At 43.7% G+C, this 20066-nt stretch overlaps 1 protein-coding gene across 1 annotated transcript in view; it reads right to left on the minus strand.

The window, feature by feature from the left end:
• Positions 1-20066, minus strand: part of CRB1 (crumbs cell polarity complex component 1) — a 137560-nt gene that overhangs the window by 49130 nt on the left and 68364 nt on the right. The window contains exon 6 of the mRNA XM_081495275.1: positions 4360-5319. Within this exon, the coding sequence (XP_081351401.1) occupies positions 4360-5319 (960 nt within the window). The remainder of the gene's footprint in view (positions 1-4359; positions 5320-20066) is intronic.

A 20066-nucleotide genomic window follows, 5' to 3' on the forward strand; every position in this document is an offset into this window, starting at 1 on the left:
GAACATGAATCTAGAGAGAGAAGAAGTCCAAGAACTGAGCCCTTAAGCAGCAGACATGTGGAGGTAAAGGAGCCGATAAATGAGTAAGATAGAGAACCCAGAGAGTGATGCCCCAAGCCTAGGAAGGGAAGGGTTTTCAGGAAGAAAAGAAAAGTGAAAGTGAAAGCCACTCAGTCATGTCCGACTCTTTGCAACCCCATGGACTATACAGTCCAGGAATTCTCCAGGCCGGAATACTGGAGTGGGTAGCCTTTCCCTTCTCCAGGGGATCTTCTCAACCCAGGGATCAAACCCAGGTCTTCTACATTGCAGGTGGATTCTTTCCCAGCTGAGCCATCAGGGAAGCCCAAGAATGCTGAAGTAGGTAGCCTAGCCTGTCCCTTCTCCAGCCAATCTTCCTGAAACAGGAATCGAACTGGGGGTCTCCTGTATTGCAGGTGGATTCTTTACTAGCTAAGCCACCAGGGAAACGTTTCAGGAAGAGGGGGTATTCAACTATGGTAATGGTTGCTGAGCAGTCAAGGCAGATGGGGACTGAAAATTGACTGCTGAATTTGGCAACCTGGAAATCACTGATGCTCTTGACAAGGGCATCACCTTAAAGATATTACCATCTTCAAGTCTTCACATCCCCATCCTACCCAGAAAAACGGCATATTCCAACATATTTTAATGTTGTCATGTGGTTCCATTGAAGTTTGAACAAAGGTAGGACATATTTTAGTTTAGCTGAATTACAGTGAAACTTGCTCAGGCAACCATTGTGTTTGAAGACCTCCCGCATAAAAGGCTGCACTTTCAGAATTCTGTCTTGATTTCTTACAGGATCATTACAGCTTGAATCTGCATTTGGAGACCACCTGCTCCAGGGAGCTACAGGTGTCTTTCAAAGCGCACCATTAGATTTAACAGTCCGTTTGAAGAGGCTAACATCTCTGAACACACAGCAGCACTTTCATATGAGATAAAATGTTTAATAAGGAAACCTGGCTCTTGAAGTTCCCGAGGTTTGGGAATATGCACAGAATCACTCAGCTCAGGGGTGGTCCTCACTGGTCATCCTGGGATGCCTACAGCATCACTTTGTGGATCCAGATTAAAAAGACAGAACACAGAGCTGTTTCTTTCTCTCAGAAGCTTGACTCTTCAGCAGTCCTGTTCATCTTCAGAAGTCACAAGCACGTAGTCAGGGCACGTGATTTAGTACATGATTTTAGAGGCACCTGACGCCATACGTGACTCGTCTGGGGACACGGAAAGAATGAGTCTCCTATGTGTTGTTGATGTGTCCTGGAGAGGGATGACAAATACGGCTGAAAAGTAACTTCAAGTTTTAATGATTGATGGACTGCAACAAGAAGAAATTTATTGAGAATAAATAAAAGCCACTTGGGTCTAAACGCACTTCACTGGTTTAGGGTGGAAGAAGCAGAACTCTGCGGCACCATCAGTGAGAACAACTCAAAGTGAGCCTATCACAGGGTGCGGCTGCCCAAAGGTCAGTGTGATCTTAGGCTGCAGAATAGAAGAACGTTCTCCAGAATGAGGAGGCCACAGCCCCATGGCACTCTGCACTCCCAGGCCCATCTAGGAGCCAGATAAGCACATTTATTCCCAAGCAAGCAAGCAGCCAATGGAGAGTCTGAAAACGAGCCCATAAGGAAAGCATCAGAAGAAGCTGGGCACGTTTAGCATGATAGGCATGACGGCCTGGATAATACAAGACTTTTCTCCAAATATTTGTGTTCTCATGGAGAACACACGTAAGCAAGGTTGGCACTGGCTTCACGAGTTACAATGCAGCCAATGAATGGAAGTGTAGGTCATCCTACATTATTTCAGGACCAAGAAACAACTTTTAGGGGATTTCTGGGAAGACAGAGGATGAATGGGTCCTCCCTCCTGATGGTGCATAAGCAGAGTTTTGGGCCACTACACTTGGCACGCACGACTGTATAAAAACTCAGTCATGGAGTGAAGTCTGTCCCACGTCTAAGAAGCTCTAATTCCAAGAGGGTAAGAGTCTCAAAGTTTAGATGTATGACTGAAGATAAAACATATGTCAATTGCCTCTGTTAATGAAACATCCTCTAGAAGGAATGAGATCAGTGACACATTATACTGAACGGTATCTTGGAAGCTCCCTGTTCCTGGACACAGCTGGGATGACAAGATACACTGATATGGAGCATCAAAAAATGATGCCATAAGGAATCGTAGACACTTGAAGACAAGTTTTGAGAAAGTTTTCTTTGAACTCTTCTTATTGAGACACTTGATTATTTTTAAAAGATCAGCCTTACAATATAGGAAGCCCCTCTGTCTTTCATGTTTAGTCAGCCAGCTAAATTCTCCGTCCAGTCTGTCTGTTCCTTGCAATGGTACCATGTTCGGGAAACACTAGGCCAGGATCAAGACCTGGGGAAGTTCACCCTGTACTTTGTAGCACATCTCCTCCCTCCTGAACGTCTGTGTACAATGACAGAAAGATTCCAGGTTGTCCCATGTAGCTTGCAAGCATCTTCTGTGACGGGAATAAATTCCCCAGCAAACATTCCTCAAAGATGACAGCAAATACAGGACACTTTGGGGCTTCCCAGGTGGCGCTAGTAGTAAAGAACCTGCCTGCCAATGTAGGAGACTTAAGAGATGCGGGTTCGATCCCTAGGTCAGGAAGATCCCCTGGCGGAGGGCATGACTTCCCACTCTAGTATTCTTGCCTGGAGAATCCCATGGACACAAGAGCCTTGCAGGCTACAGTCATCCACAGGGTCACAAAGAGTCAGACATTCTGTCGGACTGAGTGACGGAATGCACACAAGGATGCTTTGAATTTATGACTAAGGGGTGATATCCGAAATATAACTTTTCTTACACTTATACCAAGAATTTCAGAAAGAGAAGACTTTACAAAACTTTCTCCCTAAGGAGATATCTTCTGAAGCTTTTTCATGAGGATGAACCAGTTTCAAATAGTGGAGGGGTGGGGGCAGCAGGGTGGGGGAGAAGGAACTTGGAGGAAGACAGGAGACAGGCAACCAACTCAGGAACTGGGTTTCAAGACTGTGAGTTTTCCAAGCTGGAAAAAATAAAGCAAACCAGAACCCACGAGACTGGCATCTCTTGGATCTATTTACCCGGACAGTTAGCATCACTGCAGTCAGTAGTAACCTCACGGGTCACCGCACTTGGAAGCTGGTCAAAATGACTCAGCATCTGTTTGTTATTTTGTATATGTAGTAAAAATATTGCCTTGGGTCAATTAGATTTTTCTTCAAAAACTGAACATTGCTGCAGTATAATTTCCCCCTTTCTCCTTAAAAAAAAAAATCTCGAAACAACTTGCCATTCCATTTAAAATATTACTTACAGCTAGTAGATGCCAGACCTCATTGTCAAGCAGGTCCGTGATTTGTAATGAACATTGTGGTCAGGGGGAGGCCCGTGAATAGTGTCTAATGATTCTCAGCCCTTCATACATGGAGTCAGGCATAGACCAAGGCTGGTTTCAATTGTGCTTCATATAAAGCACAGAAGACTATTTACCAGATGTTGTCCTTTCTCAAGTTACTCTCAAATCTTGGGGTGAATTACAGCTGCACTTCAAAGCAGTCTGTTGCAATTACCTTTCTGACATTTTCAGTGCAAAAGAATCATAATAAAAAGAAATAGGTATGTATTGATCACTATCAACAGCAATCTTTGGAACGATGTTGGAAGTAAGGCTTTCGAAGTGCATTTCAAACTCATCTGCTGGAGAAATTAAATCAGTTAGTTTATGACATCTACCCAGCTTCCATGTCGTTACTTTTTAAAAATATTTTCTTTCTTGGGCACGTAAGTAGAATACCTGTTTTCTCCAATGCAACTCTTAAAAATACACCTTTGAATAAAACTGGTGGTTTGTAAAGTGCTAAACTGAGGCACGATTTTGGAGCAAGTGTGAACTGCATAGAAAGGAGGGCAAGAAAGTAACTGTCTTAGGAACCTACTATGCACGAGCCATTGAGCTAGGGCCTGGTATTGACTAGTTTCATGGCCTATTTTTTCCAAAAGGCTGTTTCCCTTTCAAGTAAGATTTACAATAAATTTCCGATACACCACAAATGATAAGATTGTAGTAGCATTTTGTAAACACCAAGAAGGAAACCCGCTTGGATGGGAGCTATGGGGTTAGTTTTCACTTCTCTGCGTGGCTGAAACCCTGGCATGGGATGCATTCACTGAGACTAGCGCACACCCCTGGCCTCCTCCATTTCCCTTCAGCAGGCAGGCAGCAGCAGGGTCCTGCAGGGTCATCACCGTCAGGAGCAGCCTGGCCGTTGAGCCGCCGGCCCCCCCAGCCCCCAGCCCCCTCACCTCCATGACAGCTGCGGCCACGGTAGGGCCTGTGGCACTCACAGCGGTGACCGAGCCACAGGTTGAGGCAGCGTCCTCTGTTGTGACACGGTTGGCTCTCACACCAGTCCCTTCGGGTGCAGCCCACCCTGACGTTCAGAGACCGGTTGGATGAGACATTCTCCGCGGTGATGGCATTTGAGTCCAGGTGCACGTCTTGGAGGCAGCCTACGAGTGAAGGTGCAGATGGTATCTTAGAGACATTAAGCAGAGCATCACCACTGTGGGCTCTTCCTTCTGGTAAACCCCCCAAAAAGGAGTTCTGGAGAGCACACGCTGATGACACATCACGTTCAAACGGAGAAGGAGCCCTAGCGATGCATGTCCCCGTGCAAGGATCGTCGCGTAGGGCGAGGGTCACAGCCTCTGCAAACGTTGCCTCCACCGCGTGCCACCCTCCATCGCTGATGTCCTGGGGGATGAGCAGGACCACCTTCGGCTGATCGCCAACTTGAATGGTCAAGTGGACGAAGCCAGCCAGCACCTCCAGTATCACAAACGTGTCCCCGTCACCCCGGAAGAGCAGCAGGGCTGCCGGCTGGACGGTCTGGAACCTGAGGGCTACGGTACAGCCTGAGTCCTGGGCCAGAGCTGAGCCACTTGAGACCCACAGGAAGCTGCTACCCTCAAAGGACAGCGTGGTGACAGTTCCACACCGTGACCCGGTGTAGCCAGAGGGGCACAGGCAGTCGAATCCGTGCCGGCCGTCGTGGACGTGAGGGACGCACGTCCCATTGTTTAGACACGGACGATCAGCACAGCCCAGGAGAATATTGGAGCAGTCCCTGCCTCCATAGAAGACTCCAGAATGGGGATCAAACGGGCAGTGGCAAGTGTAACCCTCAGGCGAGTTCTCACAAGTGCCGCCATTGTGGCAAGGGCTGGACAAGCACTCGTCCACGTCCTCTTCACAGTGGACTCCTGTTCAAGGACAAAGAACAGACCCGAGTTACATACAATCAGATCGAACACAGACACCTCACGTAATCTTCATGAAGAATCTTGCGGAGGTGCAGACGGGCTCAGGTTTACGGCTGTAACAGAGAGAAGTGTGAACTGTGATCGAGGATGTCATCATTCTGCCTGTGAGGTGCGTGGAAGTGCAGTCACAGCAAGCCTGGAATTCTTCCTCTAGAAATCGGCTCCTTGCCACGTAGAGTGGCTGATTCAAATTATCACTGACAGACACATATGTGACACTGAATATCGTAACAATTTTTCTAGAAGAGAGAGATTGCTATTGGGATCAAATCTAGACACAAGCTATTTGTTTGGGGACTTAATTCCCAGATATGGTTTATGCCGCCCTGGGCTGCAAATTTCACTCTGTTCTACTTGGAAACAGCGATCTGCCTTCTCCATTTTTGGCAACTCCCCATAATCCCTAGTGGTTTCCCTGGTGGCTCAGATGGTAAAGAATCTGCCTGCCAATGCACAAGATGTGAGTTTGATCCCTGGGTCAGGAAGGTGCCCTGGAGAAGGAAATGGCAACCTGCTCCAGTATTCTCGCCTGGGAAATCCCATGGACAGAGGAGCGTGGTGGGCTACACTCCATGGGCTCACAAAGAGTTGGACATGACTCAGCAACTAAAGAACAAGAACATAATCCCTAGACACACAGACAGTGCAGACACCTCTCTCTACAGAGGCTTCTGAGGATAGAGGGTCCCCTCTTCTGCTCACCACGATTCTAGTATAAACTGTGAAATCTGTCCAACAACAAGCTCTGGCTTCTAGCTTCTTCCCTTTCTCTTACTCTTCTTCCTGACTCTTAAGTCAAAAAACGATGCCTGATTAGAGAATCCATTAAATGAGTTCTACTAGAATTCGTCTAATCCAAGTAACAAAAGGAAACATAACACTTTATAAGAGTGATGGCTGTTGCTTTTTAATGAAGTTCAAATGAACAAACGGCGCTGACAGAAACTGAGGCGTGTATAGCACTTGCACAGTTTGGCCAACACCGTCATCCGCATTACATGTCTGCACTCACTGAACGATCCCGAGGTCTTCAGGGCACATGGGCTCAGCTCTCTGAAGCTTACAAAGACTGGTGTCTAAATTCCAAAGCACTTCTACAATCTGGTTTTTAAAATGAAATGGGAAACTATCTCTTTTTAATTGATAATTTAGTGCATTCTTGTTTATTGTTATTACTAACATGTCTGTCTAACTTTCCCAATGAACTCCATGCCTAAATGCCTGCTTTTTAAATTTACTCAAAGGCTCCCATATTGATAAAGCTGGGTTTGAATCCCAGCTAAGATAGTGAGCAGGTTACATTTACTTTTTGTGTCTAGGTCTTCTGATCTACAAAATGGGGTTAATGATAGTACCTGCAGCCCAGGGCTTTTTAAAGATTGAGTTAACACACATCAGATACTCATAACATTGCTTGATATATAAATAACTACTTCATAAGTGTTGGCTATAATCAAAACATAGTAACAAAAGGAATGATTCTCTCATGACAAAATCAAGTAGCACTGTCATCATTGAGAGAAATTATTTAGAAAGTGTAGGCATACGGAGTGACTGACAAATTGCACAACTCTCCATAATGAGAGATTTACTGGGACAGCATGTTAGGCTGGAGTCTCACTCTTCATGAGAGAAGGGAAACTGTTTTATTCAACAGTGCATGTCTAAACCACAGTACGATGCCGCCACCATGTTTGGTGCTTGGAAATTAATTTTTGAATGAATTGATTAATGATGACCATTGTAAGGTGATTAAAATGTTCATACTGAATTTATCCTGATCTAATCCAAAGCCCAAAGTGCTCTTTTTATGTCTATTTTCAGGTAAATTTACCCAATGTTAATCTGTGCCCCTGGTCATTTGGGTACCATATGTTTAGACCCTCGACTGAACCCTATTGTACTTATATTTTACTCTATGTGAATTACTTTCATACAATTTTGTTAATCCAAAAGTACTTCAAGCTCCATGAAAAGAGGGAACATATCACAATCTTAGAGTCTCCAACAGTCCCTGCACAGGGCTGAGCAGGTATATGTTATAAAAAAACTGGATGAGTAGACAAAGTAAAACTAAATTGAATGGATTTGTTTGTTATAATATGGAATCATCATAGATTTCTTCTTCTTGGGCTCTAAAATCCCTGCAGATGGTGACTGCAGCCATGAAATTAAGGCGATTGCTTCTTGGTAGCAAAACTATGACAAGCCTAGACAGCATATTAAAATGCAAAGACATGACTTTGTCAAGAAAGGTCCATAATAGTCAAGGCTATGGTCTTTCCAATAGTCATGTATGAATGTGAGAGCTGGACCAGAAAGAAAGTAGAGCACTGAAGAACTGATGCTTTTGCATCGTGGTGTTGGAGAAGACTCGAGAGTCCCATCAATAGCAAGGAGATCAAAGAGGTCAATCCTAAAGGAAATTAACCCTGAATATTCATTGGAAGGACTGATGCTGAAGCTGAATCTCTAAGACTTTGGCCACCTGATGCAAAGAGCTGGCTCACTGGAAAAGACCCTGATGCTGGGAAAGATTGAGGGCAGGAGAAGGGGGTGGCAGAGGATGAGATGGTTGGATGGCATCACCGACTCAATGGACAAGAACTTGGACAAACTCCGGGAGATAGTGAAGGACAGGGAATCCTGGCATGCTGCAGTCCACGGGGTCACAAAGAGTCATTCATAACTTGGTGACTGAACAAACAATCAAAAAATAATCATCCTTATCGGTAATAGAGAGCTGACATAGGAATTACAGGCTATAATCTGAAGGAGAGTTCTAAGGCAAGTTTCATTTAACTGAACTTACAACAAGTTCTTCTAAAACCTTATTGTTAGAAGATATTTTACTTAGATTTGATTTTCACAGGATTTTGAGCACCGAAAAAAATTAGTCTGCAAGCATTTAATTAAGAGGAATACTGAACAACTCATGAGCTATAATCAAAGTGAAACACCTTGTCCCCACCCATTGTGCCTTCCAACATATTTAATGGGGTGGGGGGTAAAAGCTTGAAAAAACTCTCCAGCAGACTTCAAGTCTTTTCTGCTCAACCTTGAGTAATAATAGTCTTAAGGTCATATTTTTAAAACCTATACTTGTCATAAGAACCATGAAGTTTCGGTACATTTCAGAATTGAATCTTCTTTCTCCGTCTGCTAGGTGGACGTCAGGCTGTCTTGGAAATGACTTGGAAGAGTTCCCCCCTTCTTTTTCCCTCCGCTCCACCCCCCCACCCTTCTAGACTTCTGCCCGAGTGTCAGAAGGCTTCAGAAGGTTTCCCTGCCGGGTGCCGGCGGTAGATGCTCCACACTCCCTGAGACTGGCAGGTGCTTCAGGGGGACTTTTATTCTGGGGGCTCTTTGCTGGGCCCTTGGTCTCCGTTGCTCCAGTGAAGACTCCAGAGCGCTGCCAGCAGGCCTTGCTCTCCAGTCGCCCCTCCACCAGCCCCTTCCCTACGAATTTCCTGAGGTTTACTCCACTTCACCCGCTCGGTCTGTCTGTTGGCGTTCCCGAACCTTCTAAGAAGGACCAGGACCCGTTTCACACTGACCACGGGCTGACACCCCCTCCCGTGATTCCCCAAGATTCCCAGGTCCACAGGCTCTGCTTCACAAGTGGAGGGGAAGCGGGTCGCTGCCCAGCCCAGCCCAGCAGCATCCCCATCGCCCTCCTCTCTTCCTCCTGTGGCCCCGGTCACGCCCTTTCACCTCTAGGTTCCTCAGGTAGGTGGAAAATCTAGGCTAAGTTGCCGCTCCTGCTCTTCCCACAAATTTAGGTGAGACTGGGATCTCCTTGGAGCCACTCTGGCTGGTTGTGCTTAGAATGTAACCCCCAATCTGGCACGTGAGGGCTGGGCTCCAGCTTGGCACAGCGGCCAGTTTCTCCAGAGAAATCTCTGCACAGACTCGCTCCTTCAGGCTGCCTCCTGGGAGCTTTCACAAAACCTTGTAATGAACCTAAAGTCTGTCACCTGTCTTGATTTTGACCTTCTGCACTATAGTCTCTCAAAATTCACGTTGGTTCCTGAAGCAACCATATTCTGACCCACTGCGATGTGCTGTGCTGAGTCACTGCGACTCTAAGGAGCAACACACTGATAAGTTGTGTCCTGCTCTTTGCAAGGCCACGGACTGTAGCCCACCGGGCTCCTCTGTCCACGGGATTCTTCAGACAAGAATCCTGGAGTGGGTTGCCATGCCCTTCTCCAGGGGATCTCCCAACCCAGGGATCAAACCCCAGTCTCTTATGTCTCCTGCATTGGCAGATGGGTGCTGTACCACTAGTGACACCTGGGAAGTCTTTTTTCACCCCTTAGTTGAAGTTTTAATTTACTGTTTTCTTAAATTTATAAGATACCTATTCTGAGCCTCACAGAGGATTGTGAGAGGCGCAAAGCAGAATACACAGGCCAGGCCTCAATATGCTTACAGCATAATGGAATAAGAAAACTTGTATTTGTGCAAATACAGAAAATGCATTGCTTATAGCAGGTTCTCAAAGAATGTATGGATAATAAGTAAGGATCAAACTAGGCGAACATTTGAGAAGATTTAGCCAAGCCAGACTTTATTTTCTTGGGCTCCAAAATCACTGTTGATGGTGACTGCAGCCATAAAATTAAAAGACACTTGCTCCTTGGAAGAAAAGCTATGACAGACCTAGACAGCGTATTAAAAAGCAGAGACATCACTTTGCTGACAAAGGTCCATATAGTCAAAGCTATGGTTGTCCCAGGAGTCATGTGCAGATGTGAGAGTTGGACCATAAAGAAGACTGAACACCAAAGAATTGATGCTTTTGAACTGTGATGTTGGAAAAGACTGTTGAGAGTCCCCTGGACTGCAAGGAGATCAAACCAGTCAATCCTAAAGGAAATCATCCCTGAATAGTCACTGGAAGGACCGATGCTGAAACTGAATCTCCAATACTTTGGCCACCTGATGCAAAGAACCAAGTCATTGGAAAAGACCCAGATGCTGGGAAAGATTGAGGGCAGGAGGAGAAAGGGACGACAGAAGATGAGATGGTTGGATGGCATCATTGACTTAATGGACATAAATTTGAGCAGACTCCAGGAGATAGTGAAGGACAGGAAAGACTGGCGTGCTGTAGTCCACGGGGTTAGAAAGAGTTGGACATGACTGAGTGACTGAACAACAAGCCAGGTTTTAAGGAAAAAGCATTGAATGAGAGATGGTTGTAAATCTTTAGTTGTGAAAACTAAAAAGTTTAAATCCAATCAATCAATAAATATTGATTACATATCTACTGCATATAAAAAACACTGTGGATAACATGGAATAAAAACTGACTCCCACCCTCACTAGTTTAATGGAAAAATAAGGCAAATGTGTGAAAAATTAAATGAAAGTGTAACTCAAGACAACACTAGCAAGAACACTGAACAGGGTGTAATTGTAGTGAATTGTATGAACAACGGCTGCTCTGGAGAGAGAGCGATCTTCAGGATGGGCTGGACTGGGAAGATTTTGTGGAGACAGAATTTAAGACAGGTTTTCAAGTATGGATCAGATTGGCAAAGACACGTGCAGAAATAACCGAATCGACAAAAACTGCTTCATGGAAAACCATTAGACACTGAGAGGTGACAGCGTGCTTGGCAATCTAGTTGGCATGGAGGGTTTATGCAGGAAAAGCAAGTTAGAAAGATTAAATGTAGCCAGATTAGAGAAGGCCTGGCACTGAGGGTGTTTTGTTTCAATTAATTAATTCATTAATTTTTGGAAGGCGATGGGGATTAAACTGGTGGTTGATGAATGGAAGACCGACCTGATTTCTCCTAGAGACCCATCCCACGGGACCTGCACCAGAGTGAAGCGGGGGGAAACCAGAGACAGGAAGATGCTCGGCAGTCGTGAGAATCATCCACACCTAAGATCATGAGGGTCTGGAGTCAGACACTTATTTCTTTATAATTTACAGTCTCCTTTCATTTATCTTTGGTCAGCAAATAAGTACAGAGAGTGGTATTTCTTTATGGTTGCTTACTGTATTTTATCTTGCAACTCCTAAAATTTATAGATTTCATCTTTCACAAAATAACTACCAATCACTTGATTATTAGTATGTGTTTCCTTTAAATATAAACAAGAAAAACTAGTTTTAGATTTTACTACCATCATGGGGAGAAAAAGAGAGAAAGTCTGTATTTAGGTCAATAATCTGAAGAAAGTAAGCAGAATTAGATATTAAAAGTAGAAAGATAATTTATGCTTTCACTTTGCTTAAAATCTGTTCTATTGACATCTCCAACATAAAATAAGGTTGCTGCTGCTGCTGCTGCTGCTAAGTCACTTCAGTCGTGTCCAACTCTGTGCGACCCCATAGACGGCAGCCCACCAGACTCCGCCGTCCCCGGGATTCTCCAGGCAAGAATACCGGAGTGGGTTGCCATTTCCTTCTCCAGTGCATAATATTTCATGAACTTAGAAAATTAAAATGGGAAGAGAGACTGAAACTTCTTTTATGGGCTATTTGACTGGCTTGGCAAAGGATATCTGCTGTCAATCAAGATAAAAGGATTAAGGAATATTTGTGGGATTACCTGTGTCATTCAGTCTTCTTAATGGGTATTTTAGTTGACAATGAACTGGTTATTTATGTCCTTGTATTTAAAGTACGAGGTGGATTGCTTAAAGCTGTTATGTTGTTTATGTGAAGTCTATTCATTTAATTCAAAAAGGTCACTTCCTTTTACTTTTCTAAAATTCTTTTATTCGAATATCTGATTCTATGATAGGATTGTATGTAAAAAATTATCAAGATAGCGAAAATTCATATTATCTGGAATACTCCATATTTACATAAGAATAAATTATATTCATGGTTAAAAAGGACATAGACTTTATCTTTAATATAAATATCATGAACTGTTAAATGACCTTTGCTACATTCCCACTTTACAGAAAGTCATACCTAATGAAATGTCTAATAGAAAATTATTTCTACAAAAACTTATATACAAGTAAGTTTCATCTTTCTTTATTTTAAATGACTCAGGTGTTTTCTTTATTTTAATAAATAGAAATCAAGAAAAAATTAAAGTCCAAGGACTCGTTGCCTAAGTATTCCCTTTACTCATTACTTTGCTACTCAAAACTTGTAATTTTCAGTTGATAGTAATCTCTAATATAGCATTCACACTAGTTGCTAAATAACCATCTTAAACACTGTAACAATGGTACCAATCACCTTACACAAGTAATAAGAAAAGAGTGAGTTACCTATGAGCATTGCCATTAAAATGTGAAAACCTTGTGTCCTGGCTCCAAACATTTTCCTGTAGAAAAAGGGATATCCATCCAAACACCTGCTAGGTTGACAGGACCAGTTTCTGATGATTTTCTACCATTTTCCAAAAGTGTGTCACCTTCTTCCTTCAGGCAGAGGCTGTGGGACTCAGTCTGGGTGCTGGATCAGTGGGGCTTAGTGTAAGACCATCTGCGCTGCTCACCAAGCAGACTTGCTACAGTCTTAGCCTCTCCTTAGTCCTGACGCCTCCCCTTTCTAAGTCACAGAGTGAATGTTAACAGGAACACGGCCACCCTGTGAATGTTGACAGGAACACGGCCACCTCTATCACAGAAGGATGCATTTGGGGGGCTTGACAGACAGACTGGAATTTTTGGTAACGTCTATCAGGGACCATTAGAGATCGATTTTATTTTTTCTTCACAACAATGAAAATGGTTTCTGTTTTCATTTTTTCCCCTATTTTGCTTTTGAATAGCAGTTAAGAAATTTATGGCAACTTCAAATCTATTGAATGTCTATGCAGGGCACTGGCAAAGAGAAACTAAGGAAACAGCAGGGGTTTTCATCAGACTTAACAGATTGTGGCCAGTTATTTGCGTGAGGCTCCCAGGCTTAAATTCCACTCTCTGTGAAAAAAAAAAAAGACTATGCTCTGTTTGTCTTAAATATAATGGCATTTGATGCCGTGCAATAGGAAAATTTGAATAGGTGAGGTGTTTGGGACATACTTAGGGGAACTGGTGCTTGACGGTTTTGTTTTGCTCTTTCTTTAGCAGACCTGAGGATCTGCAGAGGTTTTACTTGGGCAAAACAGGCTGGGACATCACCAAGCGCCACAGAACTGCCTCGGTGCCTGAAATCCTTACCACTAGAGTAATTTCTATAGGCTGAGGTCTGGTCTCTTAGAAGTCTTGAAAAGATGAAAATATCACCTGAGAAGGGTGGTAACCATGTCATGAGGCAGTCACTAGTGCCTTCTCGGGGTCAGGATATACGCTTAAAACTCTGCCAGGGGGCTTCTCTGATGACTCCGTGGTAAAGAATCTGTCTGTCAGTGCAGGAGACATGGGTTCCATCCCTGCTCTGGGAGGTTCCCACGTGCCCCAGAGCAGCAAAGTCTGTATGCCACAACTACTGAACCCGTGCTCCAGAGCCTGGGACCCGCAACGACTGAAGCCCTCGCGCCTAGAGTCTGCTCTCCGCAACAAGAGAAGCCACTGCAATGAAGCCCACACACCACAACTAGAGGGTAGCCCCCGCCTCTGCCCCCCACTTGCCACAACTAGAGAAAAGCTTGCATAGCAATGAAGACCCAGCAAAGCCAAAAATAAATTTTAAAAGGTATTTTTTAAAAACCTGCCATGGGTCTGAGTCAGAGAGACTGTGATGGAAACCGGGTGATAAGGAAGAAGTCATCGCAATAGTATATTCCTTCACTCGTTTATTATTTGTTCACCCTTTTAATCGTGTTGGATGAATGCGCATCACTCATTTATCATTCATTCATCCTTTTAACAGGTGCTGGAAATAGGATATGAGCAAAAGGAGCCTTGGTTCTGCTTCACGGGAGGGAACACGGGTTACCCGTTTACAGCCCTAGGGAAGGCCGGGCAGACGGGGGTCTCAGGGAGCACAGGACCAAGTTAGCCCATGGGGGCTAGAGGAGACGGTGTGGTGCCGAGGAGAAGCGACATATTCAGAGTTCTGATCAATGGATCAGCTCAGAGAGAAGTTTCTAGCAACCATCAGGGAGCCAGAATAATGAAATAGAATAAACAAAGGGTAGAGCCTTGCAAACTGATTTCCAAAGGCCAGCTTTGATGCTTGCCAGGCTATGAGAAGTCGGGCAGACTTCCCAGGTGGCGCTGTGGGAAAGAACCCACCTGCCAACGCAGGAGACACAAGTGACTCGGGTTTGATCTGTGGGTCAGGAAGATCCCCTGGAGAAGAAATGGTAACCCGCTCCAGTATTATTGCCTGGAGAATCCCGTAGACAGAGGAGCCTGGTGGGCTACAGGCCACGGGGGCGCAAAAGAGTTGAACACGACTGAGCATGCACACGCACGCACGCAGGGGAACTCAGGCAAGTAGCTATTTTTTAAGCTAAAGCTTATGTATGAAGTGGACATAATAAAGCCTATTAAGCAGTTATTTCTGTGTGAGCAAAATGAGAACTATAAATGCTTTAGGCATAGTAGTATTTCAAAAGAATTTCAGTAATTTGTGTGTGTGTGTAATGGATAAGTAAACTTGAATATAAATGACTAGAACTAAAATGTAGAAGGCATGCTGACCAAATATGCAGGCAACATGAACCTGTTCACGGTAATGACTCCTCTGAACCAGAAACGATGGTCCAACCCAACAGTTGTTTCCCCTGCACATCTCACCCCCTTCCTTACGGGCAGAACACACCTCCACCATAATGGATGTCGATGATAGATTCTCTCACATCCTCCTTTATAGCTGGGCCAGAGACACGTGACCCAGTCCTGGGCAACGGAACCTGCGGAGGCTCTGCCAGGGGCCTCTGCAAAGGGTTTTTCTTCATAACATGAAAAGATACGCAGCCGTGCTCTGATACTGTCTCGCACAGATATGTCCTGGGGCTGTCACAGTGAAAGAGAGTATCTAGGGCAAAGAAAATGATAATCCTTCTGAAATTCCAGATTTCTAATGCTTTTAATCCTTTCAGTTCAGTTCAGTCGCTCAGTCGTGTCCGACTCTTTGCAATCCTGTGGACTGCAGCACCCCAGGCTTCCGTGTCCATCACCAACTCCTGGAGCTTGCTCAAAATAATGTCCATTGAGTCAGTGATGCCATCCAACCACCTTATCCTCTCTTGTCCCCTTCTCCTCCAACCTTCACTCTTTCCCAGCATCAGGGTCTTTTCCAATGAGTCAGTTCTTCACATCAAGTGGCCAAAGGATTGGAGTTTCAGCTTCAACATCAGTCCTTCCAATGAATATTCAGGACTGATTTCCTTTAGGACGGACTGGTTGGATTTCCTTTCAGTCCAAGGGACTTTCAAGAGTCTTCTCCAACACCACAGTTCAAAAGCATCAATTCTTCAGTGCTCAGCTTTCTTTAGAGTTCAACTCTCACATCCATACATGACTACTGGAAAAACCATAGACAGACCTTTGTTCGCAAAGTAATGTCTCTGCTTTTTAATATGCTATCTAGGTTAGTCATAACTTTCCTTCCAAAGAGCAAATGTCTTTTAATTTCATGGCTGCAGTCGCCATCTGTAGTGATTTTGGAGCCCAAGAAAATAAAGTCTGTCACTGTTTCCATTGTCTCCCCATCTATTTGCATGAAGTGATGGGACTGGATGCCATGATCCTAGTTTTCTGAATGTTGAGCTTTAAGTCAACTTTTTCACTCTCCTTTTTCACTTTCATCAAGAAGCTCTTTAGTTCTTCTTCAATTTCTGCCATAAGGGTGGTGTCATCTGCATATCTGAGGTTATCGATATTTCTCCTGGCAAACTTGATTCCAGCTTGTGCTTCATCCAGCCTGGCATTTTGCATGATATACTTTGCATATAAGGTAAATGAGCAGGGTGACAATATACAGCCTTGACAAACTCTCTTCCCAATTTGGAATCAGTCTGTTGTTCCATGTCAGTTCTAACTGTTGCTTCTTAACTGGCATACAGATTTCTCAGGGGGCAGGTCAGGTGGTCTGGTATTCCCATCTTTTTCAGAATTTTCCACAGTTTGTTGTGATCCACACAGTCAAAGGTTTTGGCATAGTCAATAAAGCAGAAGTAGATGTTTTTCTGGAACTCTCTTGCTTTTTCGATGATCCAGCAGATGTTGGCAATTTGATCTCTGGTTCCTCTGCCTTTTCTAAATCCAACTTGAACATCTGGAAGTTCATGGTTCATGTACTATTGAAGCCTGGTTTGGAGGATTTTAAGCATTACTTTGCTAGCGTTTGAGATGAGTGAAATTATGCGGTAGTTTGAACGTTCTTTGGCATTGCCTTTCTTTGGGATTGGAAAGAAAACTGACCTTTTCCAGTTCTGTGGCCACTGCTGAGTTTTCCAAATTTGCTGGCATGTTGAGTGCAGCACTTTCACAGCATCATCTTTTAGGATTTGAAATAGCTCAACTGGAATTCCATCATCTTCACTAGCTTTGTTCACAGTGATGCTTCCTAAGGCCCACTTGACTTCGCATTCCAGAATGTCTGGTTCTAGGTGAGTGGGTAGCCTTTCCCTTCTCCAGGAGATCTTCCCAACTCAGGATCAAACCCAGGTCTCCCACATTGCAGATGGATTCTTTACCAGCTGAGCCACAAGGGAAGCCCTTGAATCCTTTAATAGAAGGATTTATAAGAAGTACATTTCATAAGGAAATCTAATATAAATCCATTCCTTGTAACCATGTTGTTAGAGAAATTATTGAAGAAAATAGGGAAGTTTAACCCAGAGAAAAGTGGGTACTAGGAAACATCAGAAGGTCTGCATGGAGCTGTAAGTCCAGCCTGTAAAACTGTCTTTTTTGTTTGGTGCTACCAGGGAAAAGTAGCACCAACGGTAAGATGCCATAGGATGTTATATTTATGCTCACTATGCAGAATCTCATGGAAAATGATGCTGAAGTTGACAGAATCAGTTGTCTTGAAAGACAGGAAGTTTCCTGACCTTGAAGATGTGCACATTAAGAAAGGATCACCATGCAGGGTGAATGCTACACAAAAAATTAAAGAAAAGATGGGTTATAGAGTCCAGTGGCCTCTAAGGACTCTTCTAGCCCTGAGATTCTATCATCGTTTAGAAGTAAAAGATGTGTTGTATGCACCACTGCTAAGTAAATAATATAAGAAGAGACTTCCTCAGCAGAGCAGGCTGAAAACAATAAACTCCAACATCTTCATAACCTTGTCATGGTTTTTAAAACCTGTTTAAAAGGAAAGAGTAGTAGGTTCCTTAGAAGGCTTCTACCAGAATCAGTGAGACAGTTATTCTAAGTTTATAGGTCCAGCTCCTACTGGGGGCTTATCCAACACTGTTTGTCTTACCAAAACCTCTTACCTTCATTTTTACTTGCTTAAGAGAATAGTCACCCTGCTTATTTAACTTATATGCAGAGTACATCATGAGAAACGCTGGGCTGGATGTAGCACAAGCTGGAATCAAGATTGTCGGGAGAAATATCAATAACCTCAGATATGCAGATGACACCACCCTTATGGCAGAAAGTGAAGAACAACTAAAAAGCCTCTTGATGAAAGTGAAAGAGGAGAGTGAGAAAGTTGGGTTAAAGCTCAACATTCAGAAAACTAAGATCATGGCATCCAGTCCCATCACTTCATGGGAAATAGATGGGAAAACAGTGGAAACAGTGTCAGACTTTATTTTCTTGGGCTCCAAAATCACTGCAGATGGCGATTGCAGCCATGAAATTAAAAGACACTTACTCCTTGGAAAGTTATGACTAACCTAGATAGCATGTTAAAAAGCAGAGACATTACTCTGCCAACCAAGGTCCGTCTAGTCAAGGCAATGGATTTTCCAGTAGTCATGTATGGATGTGAGAGTTGGACTATAAAGAAATCTGAGCACCGAAGAATTGATGCTTTTGAACTGTGGTGTTGGAGAAGACTCTTGAGAGTCCCTTGGACTGCAAGGAGATCCAACCAGTCCATCCTAAAGAAGATCAGTCCTGGGTGTTCATTGGAAGGACTGATGTTGAAGATGAAACTCCAATACTTTGGCCACCTCATGAGAAGAGTTGACTCATTGGAAAAGACCCCGATGCTGGGAAGGATTGGGGGCAGGAGGAGAAGGGGACGACCGAGGATGAGATGGCCAGATGGCATCACCGACTTGATGGACATGAGTTTGGGCAAACTCTGGCAGTTGGTGATGGACAGGGAGACCTGGTGTGCTGCAATTCATGGGGTCGCAGAGTCGGACACGACTGAGCAACTGAACTGAACTGAAGAGAACGGTTTTTTTTAATATATATCTATAATTTATTCTGTGTTGATTATAGTTAAATTTCACTTTTACCAAGGTCATCAGAAGTGATCTCAGCCAGCGAGAACATAATCATGAAGATATATTCTAAAACTGTCTATGTTTAAAAACAGAGATTGCAAAGTTAATTAACTGTATCCTCAGACCCTGGTTCACCAGTTATTATTATTTTGTGTTAGTTGCTCAGTCGTGTCTCTGTGACCACATGGACTGTAGCCAACCAGGCTCCTCTGTCTGTGGGATTCTCCAGGCAAGAATACTGGAGTGGACTGCCAAGCCCTTCTCCAGGGGATCTCCCCAACCTAGGGATCGAACCCACGTCTCTTATGTCTCCTGCATTAGCAGGTGGGTTCTTTACCACTAGTATCATTATTTTAGACACAGTTATTATTTTAGACACACCTTCTGATGTGCCCCAGCACCTGCTTTTCTCTGGGTTAAACGTCCTTATTTTTTTCAATACCTGGATTACCAGGTATCCAGAAAAAAGAAAAGGGGACTCTACCATATATATTTTTAGCATCAAGAAATAATAGTTGAGAGCTGGACAGTGAACTTGAGTAGACGGAGTCCAACCATGCCAGCACAGCGTGAAGGGTCCCAGCCATGTGGACAGTTCACAGTTTCCACAATGACACAGTGTGTTGCTCCTGTCATTTCAGAGAAGATGGAAGTGACTCCTGGGGGTGCGACTGGGGCCCCGTCTGCTTGACTTCTCAGATGAGCCTATTGCTTTTCTTCTAAATCGTGTTGCTTTCAAGGAAAATAATGCAATGATCTGGCATGAAATAATATGTGAAAGTAAACCAGTTGGGAAATATTAAAAATAGGAGCAAAATCAACATCTATTTTAAGGCCTCACTCCATAGGACAATGACATTCAATAAACTAATAACATAAGTCATCAATAAAATGCATAAGTACATGCCACCTTTTCCACCCAGAAATGCAATAAAAGTGTAATATATTTCTGAAATATTTTAATGCAAAATGGTGAAAAGAAAACACATTTTCCCAACAGAATCATTCAAATGTTTTATATCTAAAGCTTTTTTACGTGGGCCACCCCCAACCTTAGTGACATCAAAAAAGCAGGGTGTTATCATTGGTGATTATCTTGTTTTTTAAGCTGTGTATGTGTACAGCATCGAGCACAGGGCTGTGACCGTCCATTTTCCTTTGATCTATCTCATTATTGCACTATTTTAAAGTTTGATTCAAGAGACACATACACACACTCTGTAGACCTGACATTTGTTCAGAACCATACAGCCACTCAGACAAAAATACTGAGCCCAGAGGAAGATTCGATTCAGTCTATTGTATGAAGAGTATGCAGAGATCTTCAAATGGAAGACAAAATAGCTGCACAAAGCTTTGCAATTCAGGTCTAGGATTCACTTGATTTTTGCA

This window comes from Giraffa tippelskirchi, chromosome 5, assembly GCF_054371585.1.
Source record: "Giraffa tippelskirchi isolate mGirTip1 chromosome 5, T2T-mGirTip1v1.2.pri, whole genome shotgun sequence".
NCBI lineage: Eukaryota > Metazoa > Chordata > Mammalia > Artiodactyla > Giraffidae > Giraffa > Giraffa tippelskirchi.